This window comes from Dicentrarchus labrax, unplaced genomic scaffold, assembly GCF_905237075.1.
Source record: "Dicentrarchus labrax unplaced genomic scaffold, dlabrax2021, whole genome shotgun sequence".
NCBI classification, from domain to species: Eukaryota; Metazoa; Chordata; class Actinopteri; family Moronidae; genus Dicentrarchus; species Dicentrarchus labrax.
This window is the reverse complement of record NW_026136717.1, coordinates 1137292-1161525: the sequence shown is the minus strand read 5'-3', so window position 1 is coordinate 1161525 and position 24234 is coordinate 1137292. Positions and strand designations below refer to the sequence as shown.

General features: G+C 40.2%; 1 protein-coding gene across 2 annotated transcripts; it reads left to right on the top strand.

Annotated features, from left to right (window-relative positions):
- The first annotated feature begins 1092 nt into the window (after positions 1 to 1092).
- Positions 1093 to 24076, top strand: alox12 (arachidonate 12-lipoxygenase). Of its 2 annotated transcripts, XM_051375205.1 has the most exons (16): positions 1093 to 1419; positions 6496 to 6821; positions 9674 to 9820; positions 10407 to 10608; positions 11640 to 11721; positions 11823 to 11945; positions 12107 to 12213; positions 15312 to 15484; positions 15630 to 15773; positions 16117 to 16320; positions 18505 to 18591; positions 19030 to 19199; positions 19813 to 19934; positions 21258 to 21358; positions 21468 to 21638; positions 22246 to 24076. In XM_051375205.1, the coding sequence occupies exons 3-16, from the start codon at positions 9674 to 9676 to the stop codon at positions 22423 to 22425; spliced, it is 2013 nt and encodes a 670-aa protein (XP_051231165.1). In that variant the 5' UTR covers positions 1093 to 1419; positions 6496 to 6821; the 3' UTR covers positions 22426 to 24076. The 2 variants fall into 2 exon arrangements, with proteins under 2 accessions (XP_051231165.1, XP_051231164.1); XM_051375204.1 differs by lacking the exon at positions 6496 to 6821.
- The last annotated feature ends 158 nt before the right edge of the window (positions 24077 to 24234 follow it).

Below are 24234 nucleotides of genomic sequence, written 5' to 3'. Positions count from 1 at the left end.
TTTTGCTCCTTCCACAGCACTGACACTGCTCATGGTCACCAGTTGTTCAAACGTTCACACTGTCAATAGAATATTCAACACAACATTAATTCAATAGAACACTCCCATAGACACGTACATCCTAAAAATCAGTCTTTAGGGTTACCACACAGCTGTGTTTACATCATACTGGTTACATATTCACAAGGAGGACAGGATGATGTAACTCATCCCCAGCTTCCCATATTACCAAATTTTACTACTACGTTTGACGTCTGTGAAATTACTTCTGTTTATGACAGCTTAATAACTATTTAGTTAAGTTCAATGTTTGAAGATGCTCCCAACCATTCATCAACAAAAAGGAACTCATTTTCAGATTTGATTATCCCGATGAGGAAATATTTGCAGAGGCTGTTAACACAATGTTATTTTCCTCCAGTTTTGGTCCTCAACTAAAGATATCAAAAGTGAAAAATACACTACTTTGCAAAAATTCCCAGGCGGTAAAATCCAACATCTGCATGTATGTTGTCAAATGAACACACCCAGGAAACATTTTTTGATTCCAAAGACGATCAAAAAGCGACTATGGTCAACGGTTAAAAGACGTAGCAACTAGGTTCAAAAGTGAAAGTTTTTTTTATTGACCATCTGAAGATTTTAAAGTTTTGCTTTAGGTTCCGCCGGCTCATTCTAATTCTCCTAATGGCATTTGCAAGAATCCACCATGCCTTATTTATTTAATATTGGCTTCAATGATATTCCACACAATCTACCACCAGCCAGTGGCTACTACTTTAAACTTGGTGTATTACGTAACTTCATTTCAGGATTTATTTCATAGCCATATTTATTCATGTATTTATGGATATGTAGTACTTATTAATTTAATCTTCTTTAATCTAAAAGATGGCATTCCATAGAGGCTACCATCACTCAGTGGTTACCCCTTTAAACTTGTATTTCATGTACTTTTATATTCTGTTTTGAATACGAAGTCTTTAAAGCTGTTGCTGGTATGCTGCTTACCTCGGATATTGACCCAACTTCCCTTCTGCAACTCTCTCTCTCTCTCTCTCTCTCTCTCTCTCTCTACTCACTATGTGTTACAGCGCAAGGTGAGACTGCACAAAGGACTGACTGAGAGGAGTGTTAGAGAGAAAGTCAGTAGAGCTGTGAAGGAAGAGTTAGGGGGTGAATGTTTGAAAGTCCTTCTGAAAAGACGGAAGCTGGCCCTAGAGGAACAGAGGCATTCTGGAATGTCTCATCGACCAGGTCACTGTTGAACTTTTAAAAGAGGGAAAGGGAAAATAAGTAGGACACGGAGGGGAGAGGAAAAAAAGAGGGAAGTGTCAGAATACAGACAGAGCCAAAGAATCTACAGGAAAAGAAGAGGGGGAAACTGATACTCAGCTGTGAACACCATTCTGGACTAAGGTGAGTGATTTTCTGTGGTTTCTTGGCCTTTTACTTTGGACAATTCTCACTGACAGGAAAAACTTAACTAAGGTTCAGCTTATATGGATGAGATTTTATTGCAGTATTCAACTTTGAGCATTTCCAAGCTTTCACATATGCCTTCAAACTCATAATATGGGCGGCTGTGGCTCAGAGGCAGAGCAGGTCGTTCCTCAATCGGAAGGTTGTGGGTTCGATCCCCGGCTCCTGGTGCCACATGTCGAAGTATCCTTGAGCAAGATGCTGAACCCCAAATTGCTCCCGATGCCGTGCATCAGTGTGTATGAATGTTAGTTTCTGTTCGATGGACTTTGCCATCACTGAGTGAATGTGTGTAAAAGCGCTTTGAGTGGTCGGAAGACTAGAAAGGCGCTATACAAGTACAGGTCCATTTACCATAATATTCAATATTTGTCCTATACATTTACTATTGGATGCGTATTGGAATCCTAATATTCCTCGCACCTGCCATGTTGTCACCTGTGTAAAAATATTAATAATATTGTTCAGATGCAGACAACCATGATTGCATTGATGCTGACTATAAGCAGGTTGTGCAGAGAGCTCTGACTCTGAAGTGTTGGAATCTGCTCAGTGGATCTGTGTGCTCTCACTCCGTACTTTAACTTACACTGCAATGGAAACACACACATCACTGTATTTGGTAAATCCACTGTGTCAGCTCAATACAGGACTAATATAAGTTACAGCTTTGGGCTCCAAATGCACAGTGCCGGGGGCCAACAAACAAATTACACAATCACACACTGTAAGTCTTTGTATTGTTTTAATATTTTACATAAGAGGGAAATTAACTGAAATAAACAGATATGAACTGAACAGGTCTGTTTAACAAAGGTTAAATAGTTAACTAAATTAAGTAAGCTGAATTTGAAAAAACATTTAGTAAACTTAAGATATTAACTTGAACCAACAACTGTTACACCATTTACATTTTCTTAGTTTAAAGAGTTTGTTCTTTATTTCACACAATGCAATGTCCGCGCTGGCGGAGACGCATGAGCGCACCGGCACCTTTTCCTCTCCTCCTGCGTTTCACTTTTGACCACAATGTCCAATAATTCAATGGAATTTCAATTCAATTCGATTCAATTTTATTTGTATAGCACCAAACAGGAGTTATCTCAGGACACTTTTCAAATAGAGCAGGTCTAGACCATACTCCTTATAACATTATTTACAGAGACCCAACAGTTCCCACCATGAGCAAACACTTGGCAACGATGGCAAGGAAAAACTTCCTTTTAAGAGGCAGAAACCCCTGACAGACCCCGGCTCTAGGTGGGTGGTCGTCTGCCTCGGCCAGTTGGGGCGAGAGAGAAGAAAAGTGGGAAAGAGATCAGCTGGCATTGTTCCCCTGATGTTCAAGAGCTCTTGGTATCACAGTCGAAAACTGAGTTAACAAACAAAATTGAAGCTGCAAGCAGCGTTGGGCGGGACCTCACCATCCACTCACGTCGGGGCCTGCACGGTGGTCGGCCGTCGCAGCCACGCAACGCCAAGGGAGATCGCTCTATGTTGTGACGTGTTTCAGACACCGTGCAAAACTCTTCAGTGCGAACTGTGGAAATTCAGCGCCACGCCACGGACACGCCATTTGACACACAGTAAATATTTGATTGAACTATTGATCACCAATGTGTCTGGATTGCAGTGATCGAATTTGAAGTCAATCCGATAAAATCGGTAGGAGGAGTTAGTTAACAAAGAAGCCGGATGCCGGACATGGCATCACAGTTTGACATTCGATTCAACCTGGCCAACTTTGAGGGCACGCCACCAACACGCCCTTCAACGTACAGTTACAAATAGCACAACTTTTAATTAGCAAACATTTTTGACTGTACTGACCAATTTTGAAGTTTATCCGATAAATTCCATAGGAGGTGTTTGTTCAAATACAATGCGAAAAATCACAGAAAATGACCCAAGAAAATTATAACACGGAATTCAAAATGGCCGACTTCCTGTTGGATTTGGGTTATGGGTCCAAGAGGCTTTTTTGCTTGTCCCATCATGATAGACGTGTACCAGTTTTTGTACATGTCAGTCGTACGTGTCTTGGGGGCTGATTCTGGGGGGCGTGGCTAAGCCATTATGCAACACCCTTCTGCAGGATCAAGACAATACCTTAGCCTTCGCCACAACTGAATTTTGTGCAAAGTTTCATGAGTTTTTGGGCATGTTTAGCCCCCCAAAAAGTGTTCAAATGTTAACACCAGCCGATTTTCGCTGCGTTGCCATGGCAACATGGTTCTTCAAACATTCTTTAGAATCATAAGATGTCATCGTCATCGTCCTAAGGAACTTCTGACAGAATTTCAGCTAGATCTGGTCAATCTGCTGGAAGATATAAATAAAAGTATAAAAGTGACATTTCCTTTCACCACCAGGTGGCGCTCTCACTATTAGTGAATATTATCACATTGAAGTGTTCAGGGCGGGACTTTTATCAGACGAGTGAAGTTTGGAGCCGATTGGACAATGTACACTCAACGTATATGTACACACAAGTTTTAGCAAATTTGTGTCTTCTGGCGGTACATCAAAATTTGAAGCCATGCCACGGACACGCCCTTTAACAAACTGTCACCACAATCATGAAATTTCATCAACAACATGTTTTGCATTTCCTGACTAAATTTCAGCTAGAGCTTATCATCCTGCTAGGAGAAGAACGTGGAAGTATAAACAATTACATTTCCTTTCACCACTAGGTGGTGCTCTCACTTTTACTGAAAATTATCACATAGACGTGTTCAGGGCTGGACTCTTATCAAACATGTGAAGTTTCATTGAGATTGGATCATGTACGCATGACAAATCTCTCTTTCATGGCGAGTTGTTGAAATTCCACGCCACGGGAATGCTGTTCGACGGAATGTCATAAATAACACAACTTTTAATCATTGATGTCTTTAAATGACTGTGTCCAAATCTGAAGTCAATCCAATCAATTCCCTATGAGGAGGAGTTCAAATACAACGTGTGCAAATCACCAAAAATGGTCGCTAAATCCAAAATGGCTGACTTCCTGTTTAGTTTGAGGTATGGGTCCAAGAGGCTTTTCTGCTTGTCCCATTATGATACACATGCATACCAACTTTCATACATGTCGGTCTTACATGTCTTGGGGGCTGATTCTGGGGGGTCGGGGATTAGCCATTTGGTGTCACCCGTGCAGGGTTACAAATGCATACGAGTGTTTTCGCTACATTTGAATTTTGTGCAAATTTCAGCGACCTTTCGAGCATGTTGTGGCTGCCAAATATGCAGTCGAAGACGGAGCAAATAATAATTCCAAGAGATACAAGAGGGCCTCCCAGCGGTCGCTGGCTCAGTCCCTACTAACAAGAAAAAACAATGCGCACCAACACACCAAGGCGACCGTTCGTGGCGCCATCTTAGGTTATTGGAGATCACTCCTCCTGTTATACTCAGTTCCATAGAGTCTGACCCCTAAGCAGGTTAGACTTTAAACTAATGTCCGTCTGCAGTGTTGTACATCTGCTCTGAGCCAGCTCATTTGAACAACAACCTACTATCAAAGAATCATGTCCACACTGGACAACTACGTACCTCATGATTTACATCTAACATTCAGTACCAATGCAGGAAGTAGTGTGTCCTGTATGTTGCAATGCAAAAACACATCCTTTTTGCAGTGTGCCATGTAGGATGTTGCGTGAACATGAGGCTTCATTTAGAAACAAACTGCACAGAATATTTCTCTCCATTTTTCTCTCTGTATGTAAATCTGCAGAAGGCTCTTTGACTCACCTTTTCTGGACGTGCCAAAACTGTATCATTTTCATGTGACATATTTATGTAGTTCTTTCAGCAATAATGACATCGTTATAAGTTATGTGTCTGTTTTCTGCACCATCTTACAGGAAATCCCAATAAAAATATTTTTTTAAAAAAGATACAAGGAGTTTTTGCTCCTTCCACAGCACTGACACTGCTCATGGTCACCAGTTGTTCAAACGTTCACACTGTCAATAGAATATTCAACACAACATTAATTCAATAGAACACTCCCATAGACACGTACATCCTAAAAATCAGTCTTTAGGGTTACCACACAGCTGTGTTTACATCATACTGGTTACATATTCACAAGGAGGACAGGATGATGTAACTCATCCCCAGCTTCCCATATTACCAAATTTTACTACTACGTTTGACGTCTGTGAAATTACTTCTGTTTATGACAGCTCAATAACTATTTAGTTAAGTTCAATGTTTGAAGATGCTCCCAACCATTCATCAACAAAAAGGAACTCATTTTCAGATTTGATTATCCCGATGAGCAAATATTTGCAGAGGCTGTTAACACAATGTTATTTTCCTCCAGTTTTGGTCCTCAACTAAAGATATCAAAAGTGAAAAATACACTACTTTGCAAAAATTCCCAGGCGGTAAAATCCAACATCTGCATGTATGTTGTCAAATGAACACACCCAGGAAACATTTTTTGATTCCAAAGACGATCAAAAAGCGACTATGGTCAACGGTTAAAAGACGTAGCAACTAGGTTCAAAAGTGAAATTTTTTTTTATTGACCATCTGAAGATTTTAAAGTTTTGCTTTAGGTTCCGCCGGCTCATTCTAATTCTCCTAATGGCATTTGCAAGAATCCACCATGCCTTATTTATTTAATATTGGCTTCAATGATATTCCACACAATCTACCACCAGCCAGTGGCTACTACTTTAAACTTGGTGTATTACGTAACTTCATTTCAGGATTTATTTCATAGCCATATTTATTCATGTATTTATGGATATGTAGTACTTATTAATTTAATCTTCTTTAATCTAAAAGATGGCATTCCATAGAGGCTACCATCACTCAGTGGTTACCCCTTTAAACTTGTATTTCATGTACTTTTATATTCTGTTTTGAATACGAAGTCTTTAAAGCTGTTGCTGGTATGCTGCTTACCTCGGATATTGACCCAACTTCCCTTCTGCAACTCTCTCTCTCTCTCTCTCTCTCTCTCTCTCTCTCTCTACTCACTATGTGTTACAGCGCAAGGTGAGACTGCACAAAGGACTGACTGAGAGGAGTGTTAGAGAGAAAGTCAGTAGAGCTGTGAAGGAAGAGTTAGGGGGTGAATGTTTGAAAGTCCTTCTGAAAAGACGGAAGCTGGCCCTAGAGGAACAGAGGCATTCTGGAATGTCTCATCGACCAGGTCACTGTTGAACTTTTAAAAGAGGGAAAGGGAAAATAAGTAGGACACGGAGGGGGAGAGGAAAAAAAGAGGGAAGTGTCAGAATACAGACAGAGCCAAAGAATCTACAGGAAAAGAAGAGGGGGAAACTGATACTCAGCTGTGAACACCATTCTGGACTAAGGTGAGTGATTTTCTGTGGTTTCTTGGCCTTTTACTTTGGACAATTCTCACTGACAGGAAAAACTTAACTAAGGTTCAGCTTATATGGATGAGATTTTATTGCAGTATTCAACTTTGAGCATTTCCAAGCTTTCACATATGCCTTCAAACTCATAATATGGGCGGCTGTGGCTCAGAGGCAGAGCAGGTCGTTCCTCAATCGGAAGGTTGTGGGTTCGATCCCGGCCCTGGTGCCACATGTCGAGTATCCTTGAGCAAGATGCTGAACCCCAAATTGCTCCCGATGCCGTGCATCAGTGTGTATGAATGTTAGTTTCTGTTCGATGGACTTTGCCATCACTGAGTGAATGTGTGTAAAAGCGCTTGAGTGGTCGGAAGACTAGAAAGGCGCTATACAAGTACAGGTCCATTTACCATAATATTCAATATTTGTCCTATACATTTACTATTGGATGCGTATTGGAATCCTAATATTCCTCGCACCTGCCATGTTGTCACCTGTGTAAAAATATTAATAATATTGTTCAGATGCAGACAACCATGATTGCATTGATGCTGACTATAAGCAGGTTGTGCAGAGAGCTCTGACTCTGAAGTGTTGGAATCTGCTCAGTGGATCTGTGTGCTCTCACTCCGTTCTTTAACTTACACTGCAATGGAAACACACACATCACTGTATTTGGTAAATCCACTGTGTCAGCTCAATACAGGACTAATATAAGTTACAGCTTTGGGCTCCAAATGCACAGTGCCAAGGGCCAACAAACAAATTACACAATCACACACTGTAAGTCTTTGTATTGTTTTAATATTTTACATAAGAGGGAAATTAACTGAAATAAACAGATATGAACTGAACAGGTCTGTTTAACAAAGGTTAAATAGTTAACTAAATTAAGTAAGCTGAATTTGAAAAAACATTTAGTAAACTTAAGATATTAACTTGAACCAACAACTGTTACACCATTTACATTTTCTTAGTTTAAAGAGTTTGTTCTTTATTTCACACAAAGAACTTACCCCTGCTCATTTTACAGCTACTTAGACAATATGTGAAACTGCTCCCATTGAATTGATTAGATTTTAAGTTTAAGGGGACTGAATTCAACGCTAACCTTCATTGTAGTTTGCAATGTTTCCAACACTGTGAAAACAAAAACCACGACTTATCTCAAAATGCCACGCAGTGAGTTCCATACATGCTTCAAGCTCTAAAGATAAGCGTCTCAGGAGAGTTTTATCTTTTAAACAATGCATGCTGGGAAATCTACTAATAGCCCCCCCCGCTTTTCCTGTCTAAATTAACTCCCATAGTGTCAAATTGATACACAGCTCTGACCGGCTGATGGTGATAGAAACATTTATCCATCCAATTTAAAGATATTTAATCATGTACCTATATATCATAGCAAGGGCTGTTATAAGTGCTATACGATGCCAACAGCAGGTCTTAGTCACATCCTGCCACAACTACTGTGCCTGGGCCGTCACACCTGCTCTTTCAAACAACTTATTTGTTGTTTCATCAACTGATTTGCATCAGTGCGGTTTATAAATTTGGTTACCCTTGAAATGATACTCAAATTATTACCAGGAAATAAGTATATCAGCATGTCCGTGCCCTCACAGAACAACAGTTTATTCATTTTTGGATGAAGAGTTTGACTCCTATGAAAGGCCGGACAAGTAAATGGTAAATGGTAAATGGACCTGTACTTGTATAGCGCCTTTCTAGTCTTCCGACCACTCAAAGCACTTTTACACTACGTGCCACATTCACCCTTTCACACACATTCACTCAGTGATGCACGGCATCGGGAGCAATTTGGGGTTCAGTATCTTGCTCAAGGATAACCGCCCCTTACAAGTCAATAGCTTACACGCAATAACTGTAAAAACAAGTTTGTGAGGGGTGTTTCTGACTAAAGGTTATTATCACCTAAACATTTACTGGAAAAATGTATGGGTATATGATATGATCATATTATCTAAATAGTAATGCTGTTGATTGATGGTTGGGTAAGTTTAGGTAAGACCAATTATCCAGAACAGTCAACACTGGGTAATAAGGCCTGGCTCCCATTCGGCATTCCACTTTATCCCAAAGGTGTTGGATGGGGTTATGGTCAGGGCTTGTGCAGTCAAGTTCTTTCAAACCAAACTGAGAAAACCATGTCTTTATGAGGCTGAACAAACAGAAACTGTTGACACAAAGCTGGCAGCACACTGTCATAAATGTACAGTAATTGGATGTTAACCAGGAAATTCAGTTGGCAGGATGTATTCAGGCCATGTTGAAATACTGAGCTTTTCAGTATGACCAATACACTGCAAACATTTGTCAGTGCAACCCCCACATGGCAGTAGGCTTGATTTTATGCACCTGTTAGCAATGGGTTGAGGCCGGTGAACCCACTACTTGGAATCTGACATTTTTACTAAAACCCTAACCAACCTCACTCCTCATGCCTAAACCTAACCAACGAAACCAATGAAGGCAATGAGTATTAGCCAATCAGAGGCAAAGTAGTAGTCATTACTTTGCCACCCTGGGGAAAAGAAATTCTGTAATTGGAGCACACAGCAAAAAGGGGCTTGACTTAGGAAGGGTCAATTGGGGCCCCTGGATACAGTGTATGCTGGGCTCCCTTTGTGAGACAGGCCCCACAGTATAACAGAATGTAAAACATAGGCTTTAAAATTGTGATCTGATGTGCTGATCAATGAAAACTTATATGCAACAAAATGTTACCTATCAACAGCCTCTCTCTACGAACAACTGCCTTCAAGCACCCTTGTTTTCAGTTGAACCCTTGGTTATTATCAGCATGCTGTGTGTGTTTATATCCTTAGATGGAAGTCTACACTGTAACAGTAGCAACTGGTACATCAGAGTATTCAGGCACCAACAACTACATCTTTGTGACCCTGGTGGGAGAGAAAGGCGAGAGTGAGCGTACCCTGCTGGACAACCCTGGACTGGATTTCTGTCGAGGAGCAGTAAGTGTGTGTGAAATGATGATGTGATCATTTACTGATATGTGTACACAACTACATAGTTTGACAGCCAACCTTTGACCTGACTGAATGAAGCAATAAAATTCACTGTTTGTTCAATCTTGAATATTGCATCTGAAGAGGTATGCAGTCATGAAATGACTTTTACCTCTGGATCTGAATGGTAAGCTGTAAAGGTACTTTCATGGTCCAACCAACTCCAAACTGATACAGTGGAGCTGGTCAGTGGCAGACTAGTTATCCTGAGCAGCATCTGCATCAATGGAAAACAGGATGTCATTTGAATTTTTCTTAATAGCCAGGTATCAAGCATTGGGTTCTATTTTCATGCTGGCACAAGGCCAGTGACATTCATATCCTGCTGTGTGGACTGATCATCCAGTACCAGATTAGTCCGGTACCTCTGTAGTGGTTGATTGAAGTCTTACAAGATGGATTCTCACATGATCTTGTAGTCTTGTGAGTCCAGCTGTATGAATGCAGTAATATTTGTCTTATATTTGCATGACTGCTTTTAAAGCTTGCAATGATTTTTTTCTCATTTTCTCTAACCCTCGATCTCCATCAGGTGGATCAGTACAAGGTGACCAGTCCTTCACCGTTAGGCTCCCTGCTCCTGGTCAGACTGGAGAAACAGAGGTACTGGGTGGAAGATAACTGGTTCTGTCGCTATGTCACAGTGGAGCCCCCAGCTGAAGACAAAGTGCTGACTTTCCCCTGTTACCGCTGGCTTATTGGAGACATAAAGGTGGAGATAAGAGAGGGAACAGGTAAGATTCTGGGCATGCAGAATCAATTCCTAATACTATTTACTAAGCTGTAGCTGTAGGTACTGTCATGGTGCCTAACCCTCAACCTAACCCAAGGCAGCCAACTCCAAACTGATCCAGTGGACCTGGTCAGGGGCAGATTAAATCTCAGGTATCGAGCATTGGGTTCTGTTTTCATGCTGGCACAAGGCCAGTGACATTTAAGTCCTGCTGTGTGGACTGATCATCCTTTCAGCTGTTTTATAGTCTTGTAGGATACTGAACGGAGCTTAACACTGCCCATTTCCTCCTCTGTTACCCATTCATACCTGGCACGTAACATGTCATTTGCATGAGCATCTGGAAACTACAAGTTTGTGCAGGTGCAAATGCAGGAGAAAGCAGTATGATCTGAATTCGATCAGATTGGCCACACCAGATCTCGAGGTGGTCTTACTTGGTGTAAATGCAGTCACAAGACAAAAATCCAACCACCAAGTTGAAAGGTCACTTCACCTCTTCTTGCTATCTCAAGATACACCTGACACACAGTATGTAACTAGGGAGTCTCTCACATCAAAACAATAAGAGGCATTTTAATGATGTGGTGAAGTAGCGGGGGACCATGGGAGTTGTAGTCTTCACCACCATTGCATCATTGCAGTCAGCTTCTCGCAGTTAAGATTCCGTCAGTGTTCATCGTTCAGAAGGTTTCTGCCTGGAGCCCAATTATCCACAGAGGCCTCCTCCTCTCCAAAACAAACGGACCTGCTGATTGAAACCACTAAAACACAGAATAAAGCAGTTCCACCTTAAAAATCACTGTTTCTCCCACGCTGGTGGGGCTGTGAGCCGAGCTGCTGCTAACGTTAGCTCAGATTCTTTCTCTGATAACTTAAAATCCAGACATCCGATGACTAAAATCCTTCACCCGGTTCAAATGTTATGTGTAGGGACTTCCCCAAAACCTTGGGGTAATGGGCCTGAGCCCATGTAGGTGTGAAGTGTTAAAGGCGCATTTTCCTGTCTCTCTCCTCTACCTGCCTGCGTAGCGAAGACACTGAGGGATGACTCCTTACCTCAGCTGCTGGCACACAGGAAGACAGAACTGCAGGAGAGACGGATGGCTTACAGGTCCAATACACACAACAACACAAATATACAGCTTCACTTATCAGAATGGTTGTGTTAAAAATTTCTATGTATAAATATTTTTGTCATAATGTGTGTTACAGATGGGTAACGTGGGCTCCAGGGATTCCCAGATGTATCGACGCTACAACAGAAGCAGATTTACCCCAAGACGTCCGCTTTGACAATGAGAAGAGGAGTGACTTTGAACATTCATTACACTATGCGTAAGTGGTATGCGCACACAAACACATACACTCACACACAGATTCAATTTGAAATTGCTTCTTGATACCCAACCATAGTCTTGAAACTAGAATAGATGGATAAACGTGTGGAGGTTGGCTTTTACGGCCCAAAGTACACATGCACCTTTCCTTCTCATCAGCTTGCTGGAGTTGTCTCTGAAGAAGCTGGCCATCAGGTTTGGGAAGTCCTGGAGTGACCTGGACGATTTTAAACGGATCTTCTGGAAGCTGCGAAGCCCCATAGCTGGTGGGTAATTACAAACACACTGTGTACACACAAGTTAAATTCATGTCACAATAAAAAAAAAATTATTCAGATATTAAAGACAAAAAGCACGTCATTTTAAAGGTCCAGTGTGTAACATTTATTGAGAGAGAGAGAGAGAGAGAGAGAGAGAGAGAGTAGATTTAGGAGGATCGATTGTCAGAAATGGAATGTAATATTCATAGGTTTGCACACACACATTTTTGGGGGCAGGGGCCCACGCAAAAAAAAGGGGTACACACCCCACCCACAAATGCTCTTTTTGTCAGTGTTGCCACACTGGCATTCAAGATGACACTATTCATCACATGCCATGTTCAAACACTCTATTCCTTGATGAAGCCTGACATAATGAAATTCATTCATAGACCTTTTATTTGTGGATTATTAATTGCTTTTGCAGAGCCAGTCCTAACCTCCCTTCTACCTGACCCGTAAGCCATGTAAACCATTTGCCTTTGCCACAGTCACACCAGACACCCCCATGCTCCCAGTACAATCCTCCCTCCTTCAAAATCTGTCAGTCTAAGTATTAGTAGCTCTATGTAGAGGTATAAATAAACAATATTCAAAGGAATATTTTCTATATAATCTTAAAATAAGTGACTATTAACAATATACATAAGAAATTGGAGAAAAGTCTGAGACTTTTTGTTTGTCTGTTCAGGATACACATGCAAACCAATTTTGATACATATCTTACGTGTCTTGATTTTGGGAGGTGTGGTTAAGGCATTCTGCAAAGCCCATGTGTGGGACCTATATAATACGTACATTTCTCGTACCACATACAATATTATACAAATAGCTTTGGCCATACAATGTAAATGTCAGTCTAAAGACTGTGGCTGCAGCTTTAAGTCTCAAAATACCTGCATTCAGACTGGCTCCCCCATTTTCCTTTTGTACATTTTCAAATATAAATATATTATTTATACAATGGCTTGATTGAATACTTGATGGTTATTGTTTACTGAGAGATGTGGATCCATATTGTCCAGTATGCAGAGCTAATCCATGTTTGAATTAAATTTTTAATCAATAGATTAAAAAAATGTCTAGATAATATCAACCCATTGCTTTCCATCTCCCATTACAGAGCTGTATATATTGACAGACTAGATAATTATTGTCTTTTTAATTATGTTTGTCTGTGAGTGCAATCATGCCCATGTATTATCTGGACTGGTTCCCACATCTGTTGCTGCTGCTAGAAAGCGCAAGTTTCATTTCTGTTTTGTGCATATGAGCGGTTGACACATCACTCTCTCTTCCGAGCTCAAGTTTCCTGTTGGCATTTATCAGATATATCAGATATCATTCTGACTGTTCTGTGACTTTGTCAGGCATAAAGTCACAGAACAGCCCAGGAAGACACACATAGACCAAGAGTTGCACTGTCCAGCTGTTAGTGAGACAGAGTGGAGAGAGATGCTGCAAACTGCACATCAAACAAGAGAACACAAGTTTACCTGATTCCTTCTCTCATAGGACCTTTTGGAAAACTCCTTCCAGTGTGAATATATTCAGAAACACCATTTTCAGTGTTGACATGTAGAGAGGAAAACGTTTTTGACTTGTGATGTCAGAATGTGCACCGTTATCTCGGAGGCTTTGCTTCTGACTGTGTGTTTGTGTGGACATGATGCATTGTTGCATCCATTTGGACTGTTGGTTGTGCACGTCCTCAGGAATTAATGCGACACGCCTGCAATGCGAAAGTGTGGTTAAAAGATAAATATATTTCCGGCCTTAGCTATCTTTTTTTTTACATGAGGCAACATTTCGTGCAATGGTGGACATGGCTAAAATAGTGCTCATTCTAACCTTGCTAACAGGACTTTCTATATGTTTACATATAAATGTACAGTTACTCTTCCACTATATTGAGGAACAGAGGCATCTGATTGTGGTCCCTGCTACATAATCAGACACTCCTATGACACAGTCCCCACCTGCAGCATTGCCAGTTTTGGACCTGGTTAGTTTTCTAGTTGGTGGGACAACTTTGAGAACAAAGTGGTTGTTGCTGAAGAATGGCAAGAAAATTTCAGTTTTTGGTTCTGTTTCTGTTCTGGTTGGCTGTTGGTTCGGTATGCTCTCAACAGCGCTTGAGTTGTGTTTTTTCATTTGGGCATCAAAGCCTCATGGGAAGTGTACTGTAGTTGTTCACAGCTGACAAAATAGTTATTATCTTTGTTAACACTAGTGCAGTGCCTGATCTGATTGACTTCACACTCAGCACTGCAGTCTTTTGGATCCTCAGCAACACACCCACCAAGTGTGAAGTTGATCGCGTAATTGGTTTTCAAAAAGAACCAGCACTTCCGGGAGCCAAACAATTGCCTGCTTCATACTGGCACACACTCCAAACAGCTACACCCCCTTATGGGCACTGCACTAGTATTAATAAGTATTTTGTAGATAATAACTACTTTGTTAGCTTTGGGCAATTACTGTACACCTCCCATGTGGTTTTGATGTTCAAATGAAAATGCCACACAATGAACACAATAAACCCCTATCAAACAGGGCTGGACTGGGACAAAAAAACGGCCCGGGCATTTTGAGCCGGCCCACCAGGTATTGATGGAAAGACAATGAAGCCTATGAATGAAAACAAACTATCTTGTGACAATGCTTGTACACTGTCTTGTTGGTGTATATGTACTTGTCTAATAAACTTAATCCTACACCATCCTCCCAGTCCCATTATTCTATACAGTACTTAGCGGAAACCAAAGTACCCATACCATACTCATGCCATATCATAGTTACAACCTCAAGGCACACATTTTTCCCTGAGAAATTAGCCAAGGCCCGCAAGTAACTTTTACCGAAAAATATTTTAAATTGAACGGAAACATGCCCACACAAAAAAAGATGGGTTTGCAATAGCACAAAGCTATTATCATTTGTTTGTTATATAAACCCTGCCTCAGCAAACTGAGGGCCAGCTATAGCAAAACTGTATGGAATATCAAAAATCTAAAAAAAGTCACTTTTTCTTGCTTCACCCAGGGTGTTCTGAACCAAATTTGGTGACAAGTTGCTTACTCGTATGTGTGTGTTTGACTCAGAGTACTGTATGGAGCATTGGAAGGAAGACCGGTTCTTTGGCTACCAGTGTATGAATGGCTCCAACCCAAGGATGATCAAGAGCTGCAACAAGCTGCCAGAAAACTTCCCTGTCACCTCAGACATGGTGCAGAGCTCCATGGCTCCCAGGACTAACCTGGACAAAGAACTCAAGGTGGAGAAATGCTCTAAATCTGTCTATACAATCTCCAGACTTTAATTTGATGCCACAGATTGTAGCTTCTCTCAAAATTATTTTCGTACTCTCTACTCCTTCCATGTCCTCATTCTTCTTCATTTTCTGCTTCTCTCCTGTCCAGGCAGGGAATATCTATTTGTTAGACTATGCCATCATGGATGGGATTCCCACCAACACAATCAAGAGTAAACCTCAGTACATTGCTGCTCCGCTCTGTCTCCTGTACCAACACCCAGATGAAGGACTCATACCTATTGCTATACAGGTATATTATCCATAATGCCCAGAGACCTACACTGAAATTCTGAATGAACTCAACATTTCAATGATGCATCCTGAGATTACTGAAAAATATGAGAATATTAAGTGAAAACCTGAAACTATTGAATGTAAGAAAATACATAAAAACCTTAGAAGACTGAATAAAAATCTGACAACATTAAATGTAATTACTTTTTAAAAACCTGTAAAACTAGTGAACTGAACTTAATGGTCTGACAGGTTCTATATATATATATATATATATATATATATACATACATATATGTTAAGTTCCCTTTATGTAGTGGAACAGGAATGCCTGTATTAGTTTCCCTCCTTATCCTCAGCTTGAACAGACTCCGGACCACGACACACCCATATTCCTTCCCAGAGACCCGCCCCTGGCCTGGCTATTGGCTAAGATATGGGTGCGTCACTCCGAGTTCCAAGTGTTCCAGCTGCTGTCTCACCTGCTCAGGACTCATCTGGTCATAGAGGTGTTTTGTGTGGCTACTCTGAGACAGCTACCTGCTGTGCACCCTATATATAAGGTAAACAATTAGTGTTGCTATTGACAGTCTTTTTTTTTTGTTGCTGCTAAGTTACTGTTTCACTTCCTGCACAGATGTTGTGGCCTCGCCTAAAGTTCCTGTGCCTAGCTATCCAGTCAGCTTAAACATCTACTTAAATAGCTCCACCAGGATACCGTTTATAAAGTGTACTTGAATACTTACTTTAGTTGAACTTTTTGTAAAACTGTAACAAACACAAAATGACATATTGGAATTACAGGCATGAAAAGGTAAATATAATATAGTAAGTATATAAAATATTGCAGTAAAAAGAATTAAAGTATGCTAACAGCTAAGTATAAATTTAGCATAGGATATTAACTTAAGTTGGAAACTAGCTTAAGAATGTCATTTCAGTCATTAATAAAATAAACAATTTTCTGTAAATGTGCTATTCTTTACAATAATATATCATCAATGAACATATTAACTTACAGACAATGAGTCTAACAATCTTGCAACGATGGAGGAGCTGGATTGTCACATTGCAATACTGATGAACACAGCTTCCTGTCTTTATAGTAGCTGCAGTCATCGAACTGCGACTGGGTAGCTCAGACAAACCCATCATGCAAGAACCACAGTGTCCAGAACATTCACATTACAAGACTTCTGCATGAAGTGTTAATGGTCCACTGTGTAGGGTTTAGTGGCATCTAGCAGCAATGTTACAGATTGTAACTCCTTCACTTCACCCTCCCTTTCCAAAAGTGTAGGAGGAACTATGGTGACCATGAAATGTGTTAAAAACGCAAATGCCCCTATCTAGAGCAAGTGTTTGGTTTGTCCGTTTAGGGCTACTGTAGAAACATGTTGGTTCAACATGGCAGACTCCACCAGAAGAGGCAATAAAAACATAGATAAAAACAGCTCATTCTAAGGTAACAAAAACATATTTGCTTTTTCAGGTGATTGTACAATAATGAAAACACACTTGTCAATATTATATTCCATTTCTGATGATATATGCTTCTAAATGTTACACACTGGACCTTTAAAATGTCAATTATCAATGTTATTGATGTTTTCTATGCCACATTCAAATCAAATAGCTTTGGCTGGGGGCAATGTGACCTCAAAAAGCATGCTTTTAGCCATAACTCAAGAATGAATGATCATATTGGTCAGACAATGAATTGATGACACTTTTGACTCAAAGGACAAAGGTCATTATTAATAATAATTGACAGTAGTTTAACATTAGTCAAAAAAGGTCATATGCTGCATGACTCACTACAACATGACTTGTTGTACTGGTGTTATTATTGGTGAGGAATTATTTCACTATACTGAATTTACCATGTGACCTTTTAGATTACAGGTCTAATCAACATTTGTAGACCACAACTGACTCTTCCTAAGTCCTGCCCTTTTCAACTTTCTCCTTTCCTGTACTTATTTATGCTGTGTGCTAGGCTCATCAATGAAAACACCCACAAATTCAAGAAAGCAACTTAAGTTAGTTAATGTTAGCTAAAGCTAATCTAACTAGTTAGCTACACTACATTAATCATTAGCGAGATAGTTAGGTGACCAGTTTTCTAACTAATCTACATGAATTGTTAGCTAGCTAGTAATATTTGAAAGTGAATGTTAGCAAAATGCTACATATAGCCACTTTTTTGGCATGAAGTCTGTGTCTCAGCTTTCCAGTCATTACCATCCTGTGCAATTCTAATACTGTTTATGGGCCCCAGTTCGCAGAAATATTCAAATACACTAGGTGAAAAAAACACATTTATACCACATGTAAATAAAACAAATTGGAACATGGAGCTAGCATAAAGTGGACATGTCTGTAAAGGGGAGACTTGTGGATACCCTTGAGGTCAGAATCCTTTGGAACATCGCAAACATTTTGCCTAAATTTGGAGTGTTATTTAGCCAAAGGATATGTTAGATCATCTAGTTTCATGTGATACCAGTATCTTCACTCTAGCTTTAAAATGTAACCTGCTACGGCTGAACGACAGTACAGAGTGGTAAAGGTAAGGATAATAGGGTGGCACTTGGGGCCGCCTCCCTCTGGATATTTCCCTGTTTAGGAAGAATCAATTAGCTTTTATTTGATAATGTATGGTATTATGGTTTGATGATAGTTTGACAAGCTGTAGGTAACAGTTTTGCTGCAGCCTGAACAGTTTTTGTGTCTTCCGGCTTTAGCTCCTGGCCCCTCATCTGCGCTATACTCTAGAGATCAACTGTAGGGGACGCACTCAGCTCATCTCTCCTAATGGCATCTTCAAACGGGTAGACTCTGGTTCACTCTGAAACAGTACATTTAATTGAGATTTTCAAATTAAAAATTAAAAATTTAATTGAACTTATTTTAACTTATAATTGTATTGCTTTCAATTTGTGATTATTATTATTATTATTATTATTATTATTATTATTATTATTATTTTATTGTTTTGGTGGAGTTCCAAATTTAGTTCGGGAAACTCAATTTGAAAACTGAATTCTGAGCTGAATTTGGAAGCAATATGAGTTAAATTCGATTTCAAATCACAAGATTAATTTTTATATAATCAGTTTTAACATTTCAAATTCAAAACTATTACATTCTGATTCAATTTGTGCTGGCACTAAAATATCTCCATAGATGGTGCTCATCATCATGGTGATGGTCGTGTGTGTGTGTGTGTGTGTGTGTGTGTGTGTGTGTGTGTGTGTGTGTGTGTGTAGGTTGTGTCTACAGGTGGTGATGGCCTGTTGATTCTGGCTCAAAGGGAGTACAAGGTGCTGACCTACCGCTCCCTCCAGCCCCGCAATGACTTCACTGACAGAGGAGTTTATGAGCTCCCAAAATATTTCTACAGAGAACACAGTCTGATGCTATGGGACACAATACACAGGTACATCACAAACACCATGTGGTATTTCTGAATGAAATGGAAAACCGTGCAGGCGTAGCTCTGATAGAGATTTAAAGCTGCAGTAGGTCATTTCTCAAAAAAAAAAATGTTTTGTCATATTTGCTGAAACCATTATAACCTTTATTTGTATTACCTTGTATTTGTTTACAGGCCAGTCTCTTGCTGGTCAATGCAGTGTCTACGTATATATGTCTATGTTTGACAGCATTCACCAGGCCTTAATAAGAACTACCAATCAGAGCCAAGAAAGTTAGTTGACTGTTGAGTCTCATTCCCAGGGCGTCAAATACAGATACTTTAGGACCCTGGGAATTAGACTCAACAATCAACTATCTTCAAGCCTCTAAACCAAAGTATCTTTCTATATTTCTTGTCTCTGATTGGTTGTTTTTGTTCAGGCCCGGTGGATTCTTGTAAATGCCATTAGGAGCACTAGGAAGAGCCAGAGGAACCTGATATTTTCACAGATTAGAGTTTCAGCAAATATGACAAGAAAAATTACCTACTTGCTATCTACCAGCAGGACAGGAAGTTTCTGTAATATTGCCCCCAATGTATTTGTGCCTAACCCTAACTGTCCCTTTTCCTTCAGTTTTGTCTCAGGTATGGTGAGCCTATACTACCAGTCAGACCATGATGTGCAGGAGGACCTAGAGCTCCAAGCCTGGATCAGAGACATAACACAGGAAGGCTACACAGAGCTCCCCAACTTTGGTCAGTTATTAATATCTTGCATGTTTTCCCTAATACTTACCATCCAGGTGAAAAGCACACCTGCTCTTTCTTACAAATATCTTCAGCCTTTATTTTACAGTTTAAAATTCAGACCACTATGCATCTGTGTTATGTGAGAAAATATTAATATGGACTATTTTACCAGGTACTTTACAACTGCATGCGAAAGTGATGTCTCAATATGTATTAGGAATAGCATGTGTGGGGATTATTCGTTTACCATGCTTTTACAATTATTTGCATTCAATTTCAAAAACCAAGACAATAGTGGCTCTTAGGCCACGCTTCATCAATAAAAAGGTGAATATTGCTCCAAACTATACACTCCTGTATTGTAACATTTCTAGGTGCCATGACATTATGTGACTAGACTTAAACAGTTTGGACACATACTGTTCCATCTAATTGCTGCAATTCACTGGAAAACCCCATTGCTCCCAAGCAGATGATCTAGAGGTGTAAGAAAATATCAATTCACCTAAATAATGCAATATTTTGAGACAGATTATCTGTGGAAAAATCCGGTTCCTCTGGCTCCTCCTAGTACTCCTAATGGTATTTGCAAGAATCCACCAGGCCTGAACAAAAACAACAGACCCAAGAAAGATAGTTGGTTGTTTTTTTTCTTACCTTTAATTGATATGACAGCTAAAGAGTGATAGGAAAGGGGGAGAGAGAAGGGGGATGACACACATTAAAGGGCATGAGACACAACAGTCAACTATCTTCTGGGTGGCTGTGGCTCAGAGGTAGAGTCCACTTATCGGAAGGTTGGCAGTTAGATGCATTTCGAAGTGTCCTTGAGCAAATTGCTCCCGATGCTGTGTATCGATGTATGAGTGTGTATGAATGATTAGTTTCTGTTCTGGTGAGCAGTTGGCACCTTGCATGGCAGCCACTGCTGTCAGTGTGTGAATGTGTGTGAATGGGGTGAGTGTGGCATGTAGTGTACAGCGCATTGAGCGGTCGAAAGACTAGAAAGCCGCTGTATAAGTACAGTCTGTTTACCATTCACCATCTTCAAGCCTCTAACCCAAAGTGTATTTCTTGGCTCTGATTGGTTGTTTTCGTTCAGGTAGATTCTTGCACCATTAGCAGTACTAGGAAGAGCCAGAAGAAATTGATTTTTTCACAGTCTCGTGTACTACTGTCAGGATATAGTTTCAACTAATATGACAACTTTAAAAAAATACAAAGATTTAAATGACCTACATTAGAGGGTTTATTGACATAAAGTGCTATCACAGGCAGAAGAAGTGATACATTTGTGTATGTAATACCTGCTGGTGGATGTGTGTTCAGGTCTGCCCAGTAAGCTCAACACCAGAGAGGAACTCTCCACCCTGGTGTCAGTGGCAATCTTCACCAGTACAGCCCAGCATGCAGCTACCAACAACGGACAGGTGCTGACACACACACCTACACACACACTGTGACCTTTACAGTTGTCAGTTCAGGCCTGCCACAAGTTGACATCCTACCGAGACTCTCTCTCTGTTGGTGTTTGTCCAGTTTGACTGGTGTGCCTGGGTCCCCAACACCCCCTGCACCATGAGACACCCCCCACCAACAGACAAAGATGCTGTTACCATGGAGATGATCATGGCCACACTTCCTGATGTCAGCCAGTCCTGTCTGCAGATGGCCATCACATGGCATCTGGGACGAGCACAGCCAGACGCAGTGAGTCCATCTCTGTCTGCTTCATTATACATCAAATGAGGACTTTCATTTTAAGAAGCTAACAGGTTGAGTCAGGTTGACCCAAATAGCAGTAAAATGATATTATCTCACTTCCCTCTAGTAGTATTTTTTAAAGCAGACAGTTAGATTTCATGTGTCCCAGTTTTCAGACATCTTAGCTTTCTGCCCCCACTACATAACAATGGAGGTGAATGGACTTTTATGATTGGTGCTCACTGTATTGAAAAATATACTGAAAACAATTCCCCAGTGGTGTGTCCTTCCAGGAACAAGGTTCCTGTTTGTACTTTAGATAATCCATAGGACACACTGTTTCTGTTTTCATAGGGACTAGACTGTAAGAAATGTCTGCAGTAAAAGACAGTGACAGTAAAAGACAGTACCATTTTATCTCATAGAAAAAGCTTTATTTATATAGGATGATACATAATATCTGATTCATTTTTATTCCAAGTTATTTCAGTAATGTTTGCCAGAAACATTCCAGTTGTCCCAGTTAATCTGTGGAGCTGTTGCCTCAATCTGACATTACACCAGCCACATTAGTTCCTCTTTACTCAGCAGCTTCCTGTTTTCTTTTGCTTAGATTCCTTTGGGCCAATACACACAGGAGCACTTCACTGAGGGCGAGGCCCTGGAGTTGATCGAGAGGTTCAGAAGAGAACTGAAAGACATTGAGGGCCATATCCTCAATCAGAATGAAGGACTAGAGCTTCCGTACCTTTTCCTCCTGCCCAGCCGCATAGAGAACAGCATCACCATATAGAAAGCCTAACTACAGGATTCACTATGGGTTACGTGGTAGTATGGCGCATACCTACCAGATTTCACTTTTTTTCTGTTGATCGTGTAACAAAATTATAATCTTGTAAAAAAAAAATGAAAAAGTCCAAGTAAGAGAAAATAGCTTTTTGTAATGTGAAAAATGTTGTTATCCATGAGACAATTTATGATTTGTAGGACTTTTTTTTAACGAAAAGTAGGGGATGATTAAAAATGAGATGTTAAGTCAATGTTAGTAAGTTATACATTTTGACTCTGTAAGTTGAACATATGCGATGCCAAGTCATCGTTTTGAGATAGTAAATCAATATGTCAAAAGTCAGGGGTGCACTAGTGGTCTAGGGGTTAAATGGAATGTCCACCAGGAGCAGTTTGGCTGCATCACAGCCACACCAGTGTTCACTGAATATGGTCGTGTAAAGTGTGCATGCATTGGAACCAATACATTTAAGGTTTATTTATTGTTTTTTACTGAATTACAAGCTTAAGACATAGAATTGCTTGTCTCTGAAAGCGTAAAAACAGGTGGTCTTCAACCAAGAGGCTGGAGATCAAGCAGTACATTCCCCTTGACAACAGAGACAGTGACAGTATATGCTGTTTACATTTATTAAATGCGGAATATTGTCATATTCTGAATAATAGTGGACTAGCGATTGACATAAGCTTTCATATGGTAATGGTAAATGGACCTGTACTTGTATAGCACCTTTCTAGTCACTTTTACACTATGCGTCACACATTCACTCAGTGGTGGGATAACCCATCGAACAGAAACTAACTCATTCATACACATTCACACACCAATGCATCGGGAGCAATTCGGGTTCAGTATCTTGCTCAAGGATACTTCAACATGTGGCAGGAGGAGCTGGGGATCGAACCAACAGCCTTCAAATTAGAGGACGACCCGCTCTGCCTCTGAGCCACAGCCGCCCACCAGATGTCACCAGCTAGCTAACGAGTGATGTAGATAAGCTAGCTAGCATTTTGCAAACCAAGGTTCTGACTGAGGCTTGCTCAACTTTTACTGGAGCGCAAAGCAAAAAGGGGCAGGACTTAGGAAGAGTCAACTGATGAAAGCCATGAAGGCCTAGCACGTATGTTGGGTTAACATAATGTTGTCTGAACTAAACTTGGGTTGCTTCTTTACTTTACAGTGCATTCTGAACATATTTTCATGTATATATATATTTAACACTTAACTATGAAACTTAAATTGTGGACAGATTTTGATACATTAAAAAGCTGAAAGGTGATCTGTGAATAAGCTTCACTTTTGCAGGTTTGAAATGCAAAGATCCCCTCCAGACATTTATTTAGACACAATACAAGTAGTATGCTTGGAACAATAATGTGTGTCTGATGTTTTTTCTTTGCAAGAAAAGTATAATTTTCACACTCAAATCCTTACAAAGCCATCTACTCCTTGTACCTCATTAACCCCTTCAGACCCTGTGTCCATTGCAATGGACGTCACTTGACAGGGGCTTCTTTTTTACTTTTTGCAACATTTAACAGACAAAAAATAGGTATGATGTTGTCATATGATGTTGGTATTTTAAGAATTGTTTGGACCCGGTGTCCATTGAAATGGACAAGAAAAATAACAATTAAAGGGTTTTGATTAAAAACTTGTTTTTATTGATTCTCATTTCTGGTTTCATTAAGGATGGGAAAAAGTCATTATTATATTTTTCACAACCTTGGAACATAAGGCGGGTCTGAAGGGGCTACAACTCTAAATAAACAAATGTTGTTCATTTCTAAAGTTTTTCTGCTGGACACAAGA

Excerpts from the sequence above, each read along its gene's own strand:
- alox12 (XM_051375204.1), top strand. The coding sequence starts at position 9,674 with ATGGAAGTCTACACTGTAACAGTAGCAACTGGTACATCAGAGTATTCA. Across the intron at positions 16,321-18,504 it reads CTGTGCACCCTATATATAAG|CTCCTGGCCCCTCATCTGCG; the intron begins GTAAACAATTAG and ends TTCCGGCTTTAG. Across the intron at positions 21,639-22,245 it reads GACGAGCACAGCCAGACGCA|ATTCCTTTGGGCCAATACAC; the intron begins GTGAGTCCATCT and ends TCTTTTGCTTAG.